This window comes from Chroicocephalus ridibundus, chromosome 1 (genome assembly GCF_963924245.1).
Source record: "Chroicocephalus ridibundus chromosome 1, bChrRid1.1, whole genome shotgun sequence".
In the NCBI taxonomy this organism is placed as follows: domain Eukaryota; kingdom Metazoa; phylum Chordata; class Aves; order Charadriiformes; family Laridae; genus Chroicocephalus; species Chroicocephalus ridibundus.
In genome coordinates this window covers 76,100,881-76,116,903 of record NC_086284.1, presented here as the reverse complement: position 1 = coordinate 76,116,903, position 16,023 = coordinate 76,100,881, and the positions used below count along the sequence as shown (strand labels likewise).

The 16,023-nt window shown below is 36.9% G+C and overlaps 1 protein-coding gene across 2 annotated transcripts in view; it reads left to right on the top strand.

Annotated features, from left to right (window-relative positions):
• Nucleotides 1-16,023, top strand: part of HERC2 (HECT and RLD domain containing E3 ubiquitin protein ligase 2) — a 115,994-nt gene that overhangs the window by 85,174 nt on the left and 14,797 nt on the right. For both annotated transcript variants that reach the window (XM_063340263.1, XM_063340261.1), the window contains exons 68-84: nucleotides 691-831; nucleotides 1,198-1,389; nucleotides 2,396-2,549; nucleotides 3,242-3,349; nucleotides 4,832-4,963; nucleotides 5,502-5,660; nucleotides 5,752-5,870; nucleotides 6,258-6,383; nucleotides 7,307-7,462; nucleotides 7,609-7,724; nucleotides 7,853-8,051; nucleotides 9,240-9,454; nucleotides 10,229-10,406; nucleotides 12,101-12,262; nucleotides 13,415-13,506; nucleotides 14,360-14,499; nucleotides 15,548-15,735. In XM_063340263.1, coding sequence (XP_063196333.1) covers nucleotides 691-831; nucleotides 1,198-1,389; nucleotides 2,396-2,549; nucleotides 3,242-3,349; nucleotides 4,832-4,963; nucleotides 5,502-5,660; nucleotides 5,752-5,870; nucleotides 6,258-6,383; nucleotides 7,307-7,462; nucleotides 7,609-7,724; nucleotides 7,853-8,051; nucleotides 9,240-9,454; nucleotides 10,229-10,406; nucleotides 12,101-12,262; nucleotides 13,415-13,506; nucleotides 14,360-14,499; nucleotides 15,548-15,735 — 2,577 coding nt within the window. The remainder of the gene's footprint in view (nucleotides 1-690; nucleotides 832-1,197; nucleotides 1,390-2,395; nucleotides 2,550-3,241; nucleotides 3,350-4,831; nucleotides 4,964-5,501; nucleotides 5,661-5,751; nucleotides 5,871-6,257; nucleotides 6,384-7,306; nucleotides 7,463-7,608; nucleotides 7,725-7,852; nucleotides 8,052-9,239; nucleotides 9,455-10,228; nucleotides 10,407-12,100; nucleotides 12,263-13,414; nucleotides 13,507-14,359; nucleotides 14,500-15,547; nucleotides 15,736-16,023) is intronic.

Sequence of the window (16,023 nt, the reverse complement as noted above, 5' to 3'; positions counted from 1 at the left end):
AATTTCTGGAGTGGGTACTCTACGTATGTCAGATTTGGAAAACCTTAAATTTTAATGTGAAATCAGTTTAGAACTTTCAGAATATACCGTGTCATTTAAATGTGGTTGTAATGTGTTGTAGAGTTAATGTGAAAACATTAACCATTTGACCACATATCAAATTCATTTTACGGGAATGATCTTTATTAAAAAAAAAAAAAGTCAAGACTAAGAGAATCTTTGACAATTACTTAACGAAATGTAATTGTAAATTTATATCAACTAATGTAGACAGGAGCGCCTGAATGGAATTCCTCTGTGTCGATTTGCAACAGCTAACAGAAGCAGAAAAAAGAAAAGCCTTGCTACTGAAGAGGTCTTTTCCTTTAACAAGCTATTAATTTGATGTGCATTGCCTTCTACATTGTAGAAGGGCTTGTCTTCTACATTGTAGATTTTTGTGCAGGCACTGGTGTTTCATGGTATGTTTTTGCAGCAGCTGGCATTGAGGGGGGTGTTGGCTGGTTTGTTATGCTAGGAACATAAAATAGAAGCTAAAAATACAGGGAGCTAATGTGTTGGTTTTGAATTTATGGCTGTTTTAAAATTTCTGCTGTCTCTGAACATGAGCCTTCTAATAAATAATTAGACTCTTAAAGGTTTTACAGTATCTTGTTGCAGCTTTTGTTAATTATCATTTGTTTTGGCTAGGTTGTTTCTTCAGAAGATGCTGTGACACCGTCTGCTGTAACTCCTTCAGCTGCTGCTGCCTCTTCCCGTCCTTTCATTCCAGTCACAGATGATCCTGGAGCTGCCAGTATCATCGCAGAAACCATGACAAAAACCAAAGAAGTAATGTTGTCAATACCCTCCTTAAAACTTAAGTCCTTACCATGCTTTCATCAAGCAGTTTTGCTTTTTTTCTTTTTGTGTGTGTGCTTTTAAAGTTATTCTATAAAGGACTGCATTTTTAAAATCTATCCAAAGAGGGATTTATATTTTTTTCTGTCTGAAGTTAAAGGAGGTTGGTTTTGGGAAAGCTTTTTCACTTGAGAAATAGATGTAACAGTAGGTTAATTTTGGAACCGTATGATCCCAGATTTATGAATTGTATTTTAAATTACCTTTGAACTTCTTCATACAAGTTAAGTTGTTCAGATTCAGTGAGATACTTCTTTCATCTTCACTGCCTAAATATTTCTGCAATTTGTTTTGTAGGATGTAGAAAGTCAAAGTAAAGTGTCTGGCCCAGAACCGCAGTACTTGGATGAATTTACTAGTCTTTTAGTACCAGACGACACGCGAGTCATGGTTGACCTGCTGAAGCTTGCTGTGTCCAGCCGAGCAGGCGAAAAGGGCAGAGATGTTCTTTCGGCTGTGCTGTCTGGTATGGGCACAGCTTACCCACAGGTCAGATATTGTTTCTGTTGCATTTTAACTATCTCCTTTTTATTAGTAGCTTATTAGAATATTTTCTTGTATTTGAGCTGCAGTTCAACAGACTGAGAAACTTAATACACATGAAAATTTGAGTTGAACTTAAATGCGTGTGAACCATAATGATTTTAATGGAAGTATTACATGAATACATGCATGTGCTACAAATGTCAGTAGTAGACTATTTCCTCTATTTGTCATGCTGCAATTAAACATTAAAATAGAAGTTTAATGAACTGTATTTATGGATTGGACGAGTGGCTGTGGTTGTTGGAATGAAGCTAAATTAACCAAACCCTGTTTCCTGGATCTGTGGAATGTTAGTTTAAAAAAATTCTGTGTTGGTTTTGTTTTTCGCCCGAGTTTATTTCTCAGTTTGCAGTCATTATTGCTAGCTAAAAATGCTGTTAATACATTGTTAACAATATAGTAATTCTTTTTAATTTTTAAGATTATATTTGATGTATTGAGGTTTCTAACTATTTGTGAAGTATCCGTTAATGTGGGGTTTTTTGGGATAACTGACAAACAGAATTAATGAATGCTACAGTCTTGGATACCAGCAGCTATATGAAAGACTGTAACAAATCATAAATTATTTACAGAATATCTGCTTACAGTAACATTGTGTTTTGCAATATTACATACTGGTTAAGTATTTATACCTTCATTAATCTCTTGGTCTGTGCTTTTTGCAGTTTAGATCTTACAGTTTTGTTTTTTTTCTGTAAAGGAAGACAGTTTTGGTGTGGTCATTTACTTACTGGAAACTTACGTTGTTTGGCTTTTAGTTTTAGGAGTTTTTCTAGCTTTAACAGCACCAAAAAGAGTATTTTTGAATGAATATGATGCCTTATGAATCAGAATTCAGAAAACAAGTGATTTGTTCATTTATTTTAAATTTAGAAGGAGTAGTAGTTGGCGTAGATTTCTTGGACTAATCAAACTTTTTATAAAGTGTGTATTTTTCTTTTCTTAGGTTGCTGACATGTTGTTGGAGCTGTGTGTTACTGAACTAGAAGATGTGGCAACTGATTCACAAAGTGGTCGCCTGTCTTCACAACCAGTTGTGGTAGAAAGCAGCCATCCATACACTGATGACACATCTTCTAGTGGCACAGTTAAAATACCAGGTATAGAATTCTTAAGATTTACATTACTAAAATTCAGTTAATTTCAAGATTGCATGCGTAATTTTTTTTCTTAGCTTGTGAAAATGTGTATTGAACTTTCAAAGCCATATTATGTATCCTGTCGCTACAATAAAGTATTTCTTAAAACACGTACTGCACGAACATCTGATCTTGTGAAACACACATTTTTGGCTTCACTGCCTGTGACTGCAGCTGTATATCATTGCTGTTTTCTGTTCGGTTATGAAGCTGAGAAGGACTGAGTCTTTTTCAGTGTCAGTAGTTGAACACCTGTCTTCTAGTCTTGAGCGTTAGGGAAATACTTTTGTGTTTTAACTCTGTCTTTTCATTTAGTGCTTCCTTCAGTACATTACCTAGTACTTCTCAAAAGGTACAGGCAACAAAGAGCTATTTGCCTTAACTGTAAATAGACATTTTTGTCTGTTGCAGCTTTAGTTTGGAATGTTCTGTCTGCTAGCCCCTACTTACGTGGTCTTGCTACGTCGCAGGCCTTTCATAGAGAAGAAATTACAGACAAATAATGTCATTAAACCAAAGGAAGTCACTTTTATTAGTGAGTCCTATGGCTTCCAAACAATTGTGTTTGATTTCATGTGGATTTCTAAAATACTGCATTTGTTTGTGGTATTGATTGCTCTGTAGAAACGTGTGAACTCTTTGTTGCTGTTTAGGTGCTGAGGGACTGAGGGTAGAATTTGATCGCCAGTGTTCTACAGAGCGGCGTCATGATCCACTTACCATAATGGATGGTGTCAACAGAATTGTTTCCGTCCGATCAGGTTATGAGAACTAGTGCTTTTCAAAAATGTCTTGTGTGATTTGCTGTTAAATGCTGAATGAAGTGTACCACTGCCTGTCACTGACTCATTGTGAGGGATATGCCAACAAAAAAAGAGGAAAAACTATGTAAATTAACACTCTATTTTAAACTAAAAAAAGATGTAGGATCTAGACACAGACACGTGAGAGTGATCTTGCATCTTTGAATATAGAGGATCTCTCAGGAGAGCATGTTGTCATGCTCTTCCTAAGAGCAGTTAGAGTGTAAAAAATAAGTGTTTAGCACCCCTGCCAACATGTGTGAGTTTCTGTATAATCAAAGTATATTTTAACAAATAGGAACGCAATTGGAAAAAGATACTTCTTTTGTTAGCTTTTTTTTTTTCCAGGTCATACTTAAAGAAATTTGACCTTTCAAACAGTCAAGACAAATGCTCTTCTGCTGTCGAATGCCCAAAATAATATCTAGACTCTCTCTTCCTGTTTTCTGTGCTGGCATATGTATGTGACACTATGTGATATCTTCACATCTTTTATCCTACTATCTCTGATTTAATTTTTAAACACCATTAATTTGCAGTAGATTTTAGAGGAATATTTTTAATCTTACCAAATTTTACACTGAACTTACCCATAGATTACATCATGTGCAAGGGTCTTGGTAGTTACTACCTGTGCTTAACATTTTGGGCAGTCATGATGTGGGCTTTTACTGTTGACCTGTTTTTCCCCAAACTCTTTCAGATGCACATGTGTTTCATTACTGAGATATTTCTGATTGGATTTCTGGTGGGAAAAAGCTGTAAAGCTTAACTTAATGTGTGTTTACAAGTATCTAAAGGGTGGGTTTAAGGAGGATGGAGCCAGACCCTTTTCAGTGGTTCCCAGTAACAGGACGAGGGGTAACGGGCACAAGCTGGAACATAGGAAGTTCCAAACGAATATGAGAAAAAACTTCTTTACGGTGAGGGTGACAGAGCACTGGAACAGGCTGCCCAGGGAGGTTGTGGGGTGCCCTTCTCTGGAGACTTTCAAGACCCGCCTGGATGCAGTCCTGAGTGATGTGCTCTAGGCAATCCTGCTCTAGCAGGGGAGTTGGACTAGATCATCTCTAGAGGTCCCTTCCAACTCTGAAAAATTTGGTGATTCTGTGTTGTATATTTTTGTAATATGAAAAGATAATTTGGAAATTGGACAATGGATTTTAGTAAAATCTCATAATTGTCTTTTGAATGTGGTATTAAAAGTACTGAAGATAACTGTTAGCAGTGCTAACTGAACTATTTAAGACTTAGGTTTTGTTAATGTAACATCTTTATAGTTGCGTTCACGTGCTCCGCACTAGCTTTTTTTCTTTTTCTTGAAGGCATTTATGTGATGTTTATAATAGATAATCATGGAGGGAAGTTGTTATTGATGAGTGGCTTGTGTATTGGCTCAGACAGTATAGATGAATATGTTTGTATTACCTACTGTAACAGGTCGTGAGTGGTCAGATTGGTCTAGTGAATTGCGAATTCCAGGGGATGAACTAAAGTGGAAGTTCATCAGTGATGGCTCTGTGAATGGTTGGGGATGGCGATTCACTGTTTACCCTATCATGCCAGCTGCAGGTGAGGTGTCATGTATGACGTTACAGAAGGGTGAGGGAGTAGCTTTACTTGTCTGTTTTCTACAGTTGCATTTGTTGCGTGATATTTCCATGCAAAAGTTCAGTAGTTAATTTACATTCATACTAAGAAAACATCTTCATTCATACTTCTTCAACGTTTTCAGCAAAGTCCTGAGAGGTACACTTGTAGGTAGGGAAGAGATACAAATATTTTGAATCACTCTAGTTTGTCTCTTCATTGGTGAAGAGAGGATAGTTTTGAGGCACGGTTTGTCTGAAATTCTTTTCTTTTTTTTTTTTTTTTTTTTAATGCATCTATTCTGGAATTAGTTGAATTATGTCATGAAAGTACCTCTTTCTTCCAGTCCCTTCAAAGGGCGGTGGAATGGACCAGCTACTTAGATGCAGACTGGCACTCTAGACTGCTGTGTTTGGTCAGCTAAATCCTGCCTATGTCTGTTCCTATTTCAGTCTGTTCTTATTTGAAATCTTCCCTGCCATTTTTTTTTATTTGTTTTTGCTTTTTGTTTTTTTCTCAGGCCCTAAAGACCTTCTCTCAGATCGTTGCATTCTTTCATGTCCCTCAATGGATTTGGTTACGTGTTTGTTGGATTTTCGCCTAAATTTTGCTTCCAACAGGAGTATAGTTCCTCGCTTGGCAGCTTCTCTTGCAGCTTGTGCTCAACTGAGTGCCTTAGGTAGGTGTAGCCTTAAAACTAAGTCTATTTGTTTGAAGTTAAAATGATTGTTTTGAGTAATTATGTTCTTTGTGTGCTAATGTTTCCTTAGCTGCTGGCCACAGAATGTGGGCCTTGCAGAGACTACGGAAACTGCTCACAACAGAGTTTGGCCAGTCTATTAACATCAACCGGATTCTAGGGGATAATGATGGAGAAACACGAGCTTTGGTAAGAAGGCAGTGGTGCTCTCCTCTTTGCGTTTTTCACATTAAGATGTATGTGAAGCATTAAAATGATAACCCCGATGCACATTTTTGTTGTTAATAGCAAAATAGGAAATCTGCAAATCTTGGAAATGTGCCTTCTTGCACAAGTCTGCAAAGGTACTCCATTTTAGAAAAAAAAAAAAAAGGCTAATCCAATACTGTATAAATGTGGTATTGGAATTGCCAAAAAGTGATAGGAATGCTTTTGTATTGGGAAATGGATGGAAATGATACTTCATATAGCTAACTGTAGTTTGGGAAGTTACTAATGCTTTGTCATAGTTATCTAAATAATGTACTTTGTGTAATATACAGTAAGAGTAACTTTCTAGTTCTGTGGTTTCTCTAGAGTTTCACAGGGAGTGCTTTAGCTGCTTTGGTTAAAGGTCTTCCAGAAGCTTTGCAGCGACAGTTTGACTATGAAGACCCCATTGTGAGAGGTGGCAAACAATTGCTCCACAGCCCTTTCTTTAAGGTAATGGGTTACAAGCAATAAAGAATTCATTAGTATAGTTGTGGACTCTGTTGTGAGACGTGGTAAGCTCAGCTAGTCCTATATCAGAAACACTTTCTGACAAAATCAGAATACTACTTCTAAAAAGAGAATCTAATGTACAAATACAGAATAAGGATTACCTAGCTAGGCAGAAGTAGGTAGGTCAGAAAAACGTCTTGGAAGTACAGTAGACTACACTTTTTGATAGGTCATTTCTGAGTTCTCCTAATAGAAGTGTTGTATATTTTTATTTATTTTTTTTAAATACTCTGAAGGTTTTAGTTACGTCTATTTCAAACAAGTAAGAATGCCTTAAAGGAAGGCTATTCAGTTTTGGACCCTGTACTTCAAAGTAAAAGCAGGCAAGTTGAGAAGTCCAGAGAAGAGGAACAAGAATAAAAGGCTGAAAAATCTTCCCATGTAGTAACAGTTAGACTAAGAGGACTTATCTGTCTTAAGAAAGTCTTAAAATATGTAAAAGTTTATACAGAGAACTACTAATCCATTCTTCACAATCTACACCAGAAAAATTGATTTGGAAATCAATTAAAAATTGATTCAGTTGCTGGAAGGTGACAGTTTAGAAATGGAAGGTAAAAAATTCAGCACATGGTATTTGATATAGAAAAGTTAATTAAACTAGGAGTGTTTTTCATAGGGAGTTAGTTGAAAATTTCTGGATGGGAAGAGGAAATTAGATAACGCAACCATGTAAGATAGTGTGGGTATGCTTGATGCTGCCCCATCAGTGAGGGTAATGAAGATGTCCTTTGCACTTTACATGTCTTTGGAACTGTGTTCAGGCCCTACTGGTCTATGAGCTGTTCAACTACATCAAATGCATATTAGTTTTTATTACACGTTTTTGTTACATCTCTAAAGTGTTTTTTGATTGTCTGCAGGTGCTGGTGGCGCTTGCTTGTGATCTAGAGTTGGACACTCTCCCTTGCTGTGCAGAGACACACAAATGGGCCTGGTTCAGGAGATACTGTATGGCATCCAGAGTTGCAGTGGCTCTTGATAAAAGGACACCATTACCTCGTCTTTTCCTTGATGAGGTACTGCAGGAATATTTTAATGGTTCATGGAACATATGAAAGTGTTTAGTTTAAAAAGATTCACTGAGTTTGAAGTATTATATGCCAGCTGTTACAGGAGTAACTGATAGTTTGAATAATGTTGTTTAATCCAAAATATTTTTCAGGTGGCAAAGAAAATCCGAGAATTAATGGCAGATAATGAAAATATGGATGTTCTTCATGAGTGCCATGATGTCTTTAAGAGAGAGCAGGATGAGCAGCTTGTCCAGTGGATGAATAGGTTATTTCTTTCAGCTGTCATTGGTTTGGTGTTGTGATGCTTCATTGTTGTACAATGATAAGTTGCACTTTTTTGTGGCTTCTTTTAAAATCTCTTTTAAAATTTTGTTTGTTTTGCATTTCCTGCAGACGACCTGATGATTGGACACTTTCAGCTGGAGGCAGTGGAACTATTTATGGTTGGGGTCATAATCACAGAGGACAACTTGGTGGGATTGAAGGAGCAAAAGTCAAAGTCCCAACTCCATGTGAAGCTCTTGCTACCCTCAGACCGGTGCAGTTAATTGGTGGTGAACAGACTCTGTTTGCAGTGACTGCTGATGGGAAAGTAAGTGACTTTCAAATGATTGTTTGTCAGAGTGTCTTGAAAAATTTCATCCTAAGTCAGAATGGGTTTGGCTAAATAAAAAATAATGCGTGTAGCACAGATCTTTTTTTTTAAGTTAATTTTTTTGTTAAGAAACTGAACTATACCAACTCTGCCAGTGCAATCTTAGGAATTCACTGTACTATAGCATTAAATGCATGAAACAAGATATGTGTCTTAGTTCTGGATTCAAAACTCTGATCAGATGTTGGAAAGCAAAGCTGAATACAGGTAATAGGCTCACAGTGTCCCATAAAACAGGACAGACAGTAAAATCCGATGGTGATCATGTCTCTCTGACAGGGGAGAGGTGTAATTGGAATCTGAGATTATTCACTGTTGGCTAAATGTCTGTAAGGTAGATATTGCAGGATCTAACGAGCAGATGCTTAAGTCCTGAGTGAAAGGGAGCACCATGCAGAGAGTTTAGTGTAAAGTATAGGAGAAAAAAAATAATGAATTTGAAGAAGTCTTCATTTTGATACAGATGGCAGCTTTTTGTTAAGAATGTCACTGAGAATTTTGGCTAGAGCTTTGTGTAACAGTGACATTCATCTAGTGAGATACTGTGTAATGATTCTGTCCTCAGCAGTCAGTATCATCCTTGTTAATGATTCACAGAAGGATAAGGGACAGATTGATGACATTGCTTGACATCATTATGTTGAGAGAAATTACTTTCAGATAGAGAAAAAGAGAGTGAAAAGCAGTACTTAAACTGGTATTTATGGGATGGGAGGGGAAAAAGCAACTGTGTTTAGGTATGTATATTCCACAGAAGAAAGAAAACTAGAATAGTGCTGCTTGAAAGAGACCTACAGGTGATAGATAATTTTATAATGTTATCACGCAAGGCTATGGTTTCTTGATACTTTTACAAAATCAGCTGTAGGATTTAAAATTAAATCCTTTAAGTCAGTGACAGTTCATATTGACTTGAATGTAGCCATATTGTCACATTTTTTTGTGAAATATTTCAAACTATTTCTTACTTTCCATAAGAGGGTGTAGAGGCATATAAGAAATGTTTTTTTTCAGGCTTTCCTTTAACTGTATTCTAGTACACATTCATTGAGAATTCTTCTCTACAACTCTAGTGAATGTTCTTTAAGGGGCAAACAAAAATAAATTTTATTCTTCGCTTTAAAGCTGTATGCCACTGGATATGGAGCAGGTGGTAGGCTTGGAATTGGAGGAACAGAGTCAGTTTCTACTCCAACTTTACTGGAATCCATTCAACATGTGTTTATAAAGAAAGTTGCGGTGAACTCGGGAGGAAAGCACTGTTTGGCATTGTCATCTGAGGGAGAAGTTTATTCTTGGGGTGAAGCAGAAGACGGTAAACTTGGTCATGGAAACCGAAGGTAAGTAACACTTTGAAATGCTATTTTAAAAAACTATTAATGGGTACTTATTATAGTTGCTGTGTATTTGAAGTGCTGTATGAGTACTGCCTATATGTAGAAGCCAGTGTTAAGTAGTGATACGGAAATGTATGTTTTTAAATTGAAGAACCGTAAAAAAGTTTTCAGATAAACACTTACTCTGATTTCAGTAGTTAGATATTTTGTTCTAACGCATCTGTGGATGCTGAAGTTCAGTGGCTTTCCTTTGGGATCTGTCTTGTAGGTATGTGGAACTTCTAAGCGCTTTGGAGAGCGAAACTGCCATTCTCCTTCTGATCTCCACATGTGTTGCTGCCTACTTTAAAGGAGAAGTTCTGTTTTTTTGGAGATAACAATGTTCTGATCCAAAAAGAAAAAGGGATGCTGAAGTCCGTGGGGGGCAACAGTACATTTTATGCTAGGAATTATTCAGCGTATCTTAAATTGGATTGATTTTTGCAGGGTAGATGCTTAGCTTTGACTAGATTTTAATGGAACTGGTTTTCCAGTTTCAGTTTACCTGTAATGCTGTAGTATAACATATGGTAAAATACTTCTGGCTTTTGTAGGCCTCTAAAAATATTTCTGAATGACTAATTAAACATAAACCTTTAGGACGTTAAGCTGGAGCAAAAGCAAATACTCAGTTCTTTTAGATGTCCTCGTACTCATTTTAAAAACTTCTCTGCATACATCGGTAAATGTGAATGGTCTATTCTGAAAATTTTGCCAAGACAGATATTTTCATTTCAGCCCGTGTGATCGTCCTCGTGTAATTGAATCTCTGAGAGGTATAGAAGTCGTTGACATTGCTGCTGGGGGAGCACACAGCGCATGTATTACAGCTGCAGGGGACCTTTTTACATGGGGAAAAGGAAGATATGGGCGCCTTGGGCATGGAGATAGTGAGGACCAACTAAAACCTAAACTGGTAAGAAACCTTCTGAGTTCTGTACAGCCTTAGTCAAGTTCTTATCTCATTTGTAATTTTTTTTGCATTTCTGCATATAAAGAATGAAAGGGCAAAATGGTGGCATGAACTTGTAAGAAACGGACAGTTGCTTTAGAAAACAGGAATGGATTGGAAGACTAAAGTGAAAGTGCAGCTGCAAAACTTTGCTAGAGGTCATTAAACCAGCTTACAAGGAATTCGTTTTAGAGAAGACTTAGAGAAAACCCCAAATCAAACACCCTACCCCCTAGTAAGTAAATTCCACCCCTTCTCAGGCGTAGTTTGCGCTGAAAGTAAGAAGTGAGCTCCTTATCTACTGGGTACCCTCATGGTTTACTTCCTGGAAAATATATCAGTAATTACAGTGATAGCCACTTAGTCACTCACAAACTGCTTTTTTTCCTGATGTAATGATTATACTCCTGATTCTCATGATTGAATACTGAGATGTTACTGAAGTATATACTAAGTTAATAAGAATTCAACCTGAGTAATTATGAAGTACTTAATTGCTATTTGCTAAAGAAATTAGAGTTAAGCAATTATTGATGAAGAAGATAGCTGTTTCCATTTGATTCTTTAGTGGTAAATCTGAGAGCCTGGACAGTATGGAATGAGTATACTGATTAGCTGACGAGTTGTAATTCAGACCAATGTACTGTTGTGAACTAGACTGTAAGAGCTTTAAATCAGAATAGTGGTGCTAAGAAAACTGCCCTGCCTTTGAAATGAGAGTTAATTTTTCCACCTGTGCTCTCTTGCTGAAAATACAGCAAAGAATAAGATTACATTAGTTGAATCAAACTGATTTTTAGTTTGTCATTTTTATTCATAGCTCTGTGCATATATTTCTATTCATGCAAGCCTTAACTTTTTTCAGTGCTTGAATTTGTGGGATGAGGTATCATACATTCTTAGTCCACTTTGAGAACCTGTCACCTGTATGCAGATATTCTTGTTGCCCTGCCTCTCAGAATACAAGGCCTACCCACCTTTTCTATACATCTTTATTCATCTTTCCCCCCTCCATGTTCTTGATCAGTATGAAACTGGGTAATCTGTAGATGAGTTGAACTATGTGGAGTTCTAAGCTGCTTTGGATGATGAATTGTGCTACCTATAATCTATTTCCAGAAGGGGTGAGGATGGGGAGGATGCAATATAGATGGGTCACCATCCTTTTGCTTTGTGAATCCAAATCCCGTACTTGATCACTAGATGGCAGCATTTCAAAAGATGTTGATTAAATTGAGATTATGATGCAAGTGCTAGAAAATTGTAGACTAGTAAAAGAGTATTTGAAAATAAGACCTTTTTTTCCCCTTACTGTATGCAGTAGTCACCCAGAGAGCCTGAAATTATTTAAACAGAATATAGTTTTTGGTAACCTTATGTGTTTTGTATGAATTGTTTTCCTTTATAGGTCAAAAAAACGTAGTTGACCAATTAAAAAGAATAAGTCAGTATTTAAAATACATAGTTAGTTTTCATTTTGCTGGTTTGAAACAGACAAAGCCCTTTAATGACTTGCTCTGCCCTTTATTTGCTTGTTCCTGTGGTATTTCAGACTTGTAGTTCCAGCGAAGTACCTCTGCGAGTTGGGTTTGTCATGTTTTCTGAAACTAAATGACTAAGTCTTTTACTGTGGACAAAAATGGGTGATTTCTTTACAGGTGGAAGCTCTCCAGGGCTACCGTGTGATTGACATAGCCTGTGGCAGCGGAGATGCACAGACACTGTGCCTGACTGATGATGATACGGTCTGGTCCTGGGGTGATGGAGATTATGGAAAACTTGGCAGAGGAGGCAGTGATGGTTGTAAAGTACCAATGAAGGTATTTGAATGTGATTTTTTCATTGTTTTAGAAGCCATGAGGTTGATGGAGAATGCTGAAGACAGCTTTGTCAATATGTGCAACCTTCCATGCATCTTGGGACATCAGGATTCTTCTGATTGTTGTTAACAATGAATTTTGTAGCCTACAATACCAAGTCTTTAATTTTGTGCTGGCTGTTAAAGTTGCACTGGAAGGCTTTTTTCTTTAGAGAACGTTGCTGGTTCCAGCAATATTTCGCATTTTAATTTTGGTTCCTGTCAAAACGTTAAATTTTGCCAAGAAATCTTCATGTTTCTGTGTGTTAATAAACTTCCATAGTACGGCTGAAGTCATAACTTCATTCCAGAAAGGGGTATTGATTGATTAGAAAGTAATCTTATATTAAATTAAACCTTTCATATGAATGCATGGTTGACTTGGAATTTCTTGATATGTTACAAATGAAATCCACGTGGCCATCTAATTTGAGTTACAGGACTTGTTATGAATATGAATGTTGTTTGTGTTTGAGAAATGTATGTGAGTGTCACTGTGTATACCTATGCACAGTGCATTTTAGATTCTTAGTCCAGAATTGCACTTTATTACCGGTGTCCCCATTTTCTTTCCGAAAGGACAAAGTCTACCAGCCTGTCCCAAATAACACGTTTTTATTGGATGATGTAATGCAGTATGAAAATAGCTTGTTTATGCTTCATCAATCATCAGTCCCATAGGATTGATGGTAAAGTGGCATAAGAACCTACACAGAATAAGTAAGAAGAATGTACTGGAGGTTTAAAGATTTTTACTATGTTGACAGAATCACACCCGTGTCATACGAGCCATGGATGATTAATGTTGAGTATTTGGAGACAGAGCCTTCCGTTTCTACTTAGGAGCAATTGCTGAGTAACTATTGGCAAAACATACTAGAGACGATCTTCAGCAGTTTGCCAAATCTGAGCTTTTTTTTAATGTTTAAGTAGTAAATGGTAGAAAGATGAAAGGAGTAGAATTCTGCTAAATGATCTACGTACACATTTTAGTTTATAAATATGCATATAGACACTTACACACTTGCATGTTATATTTTACTTAAGACAGCACAGTCTATGAAACTATAGTCTCCTTAATTAACTTCAATTTAATTTGATATTATTTTCCTAGATTGATTCCCTCACAGGCCTTGGAGTGGTTAAAGTAGAATGTGGATCACAATTTTCTGTGGCTCTTACCAAATCTGGAGCAGTATATACGTGGTAAGTATTTTGTATCAGTTATTTTGACAGTCTTAGGTGTAACCTTGTTTGCAACAAGTACTAGTGTTGCACTGCCTTCACTGGTTTGATTACCCTCCCCCCGTCAAAATCTTTTTTGAGTTCCTCTGTCTTGATTAGTAATAAAATCTACCACTTTGGGGAACATTTTATAGTACTATTGGAATGAAAAATCAAAGTATTTTGTCTTGGAGACCTAAGCACAGAGTTGTCATTCCAGGCATCAACCACTGCAAGATGCAGAAGTTAACAGGGAAGTCAGCAGACATATAAGCCTGGAGTGTTGTGCAGGGTGGAAGATGATGGCATAAATAACATTTTCATATTTTATCAAAATCGTGTCTAGCTTGGGGTGGCTGTAGTTCAAGAATTTTAGTTCATTGGTTTAATCTTCCTCTGCCAATCGAAATCTTGTAGTTTAAATTACTAGACTTAAGTGTTCAAAAAGCCTAAACAGAATACCTTTCCAGCATCCTTCTGCCCAAGGTTGCAGTCTCTGAGGTCAGTAAACGTACTGGTTTTGCAGATGAATGCTTCTACTACTTGGTATTTTTAAGAGGAAAAAAACCAAACAACCCCCTGCAAAAGTGGTAAAAGGACCTACTCAGAATGAGTAGAAACAGCACATTAGAGGTTTAAGAATTTTTTACTGTATCAGCAGAATCACATCCATGTCATATGAGCTAGGGATGATTGATGTTGAATGTTTGGAGAATATTTTGGAATTGGACTGTTTATAAATAACATCTACAGGCCAAGTATCAGACACAGTCTATCATTCTGTTTTCTCCACAATTAAAACACAGTTTTGAAATGTTTTACCTTCTCCGTGCAGGGGCAAAGGAGACTATCATCGGTTAGGCCATGGATCTGATGACCATGTTAGAAGACCACGACAAGTGCAGGGACTGCAAGGAAAGAAAGTCATTGCAATTGCTACTGGGTCTTTGCACTGTGTTTGCTGCACTGAAGATGGTATAAAAATCAAATAATTTACTTAGTTCTCAATACTGAATTTGAAAAAAACGAAACTTTATTTTTCAGTCAGCTGTTGGTAGGTTGTCCTTGCTAAAAATGCTGGTCCTGTATGTGCGTGGACATATTTTTTTTGTTTGCAGATGTTGCGTCTTTCTTGAGTAACAAGCATGGCATTGATTTGAAACGATCACATAAAACCAACTGAAGAGTTTGTGTCATACACGCTGTTGGTCAAACATAAGTATAGAGCTCTAAAAGTAATTACAGTTTGGTTAAGCAGTAGAGTGAATGGATTTGGCTTTTTTTTTTTCCCCCCCAGCGTCTTCTGAGCCTGCTGAGGTGTTTAACTTGCTAAATGGAGCACTGCACAAACAATATTGGTTCTCACAGAGCAGGTTGAGATACCGAATATTCTTTGTAGCAGACTCACTCCCACATTTAATTAGCAAGTCTGCACAATAACTGCGTGTGTTATAGGTGTTAGTGAAATAGGATATAGCTGCAGAAAAGGAATGCTTAGAAAGAAGGTTGATATTTTAAAAGTATTTTCCAATTATTTTGCAACAGTAAGCACCCATTTTAATGTCCTCTTTAGTAATACAACTTATTGTAGGATCTTTTCTTTCATCCAAAATGTTAAGCCTTTTCTAATTCTTTTTTTTTTTTTTTTTTTAACATCAGGGTTTGTTTTTTTTTTTTGCTATGAAACTATCAAATACTGCCTATTTCTGGTGTATCTGTTGTTATTCTTCTGCTTCACCACTTCCTCCTGTTCTGGAACAGAACTTTTAAGTTATACAAACTATGAGGAAATAAATGCATCTTATACTAGCTACTCGACATAGACCATGGGCCAAACCATATCACTCAAGATTTATCTGCACTAGATAGTGGATTCCAGGATGGCCATCAGTCCTGGAAATCTTGATTACAGTCCAAAGCCTAATTTGGTGAAATGATTTATAAATGCTAATTTAAAAAAAAAAAAAAAGGTAAAAAGCTTCTATCTTAGCTTCAGAACAATTAATTCTTTTTATTGGTTTAGGGGAAGTGTATACATGGGGAGATAATGATGAAGGGCAGCTTGGAGATGGAACAACTAACGCCATCCAAAGACCACGCTTGGTTGCAGCACTTCAGGGTAAAAAGATCAACAGAGTAGCCTGTGGCTCAGCACATACTTTAGCTTGGTCAACCAGTAAACCTGCTAACGCTGGCAAGCTGCCTACACAGGTAATATTTTTGGCTTATTGCATTCAGATTTTAAGCATACTTGGTATGCTTATTGGTGATCTTTCAGTAGGTGTACTTCCTTTCTAAATCCCCGCGTAAGCACAGCGTGCTTTGATTTGGCTTTGGGTTTGAGCCAGTTCCTTTGTTTTACTTCCATATTTTCAAAGAAGGATTCCAATTTTCTGAGGTGAGGATGACTCTTCATTCAGTTGTTAATCCAATGCAGAATAGTAACTGAGTTTGCAAATTGGCAGGAATTTTAATTCCGTATTCCAGCTATGAAAATCA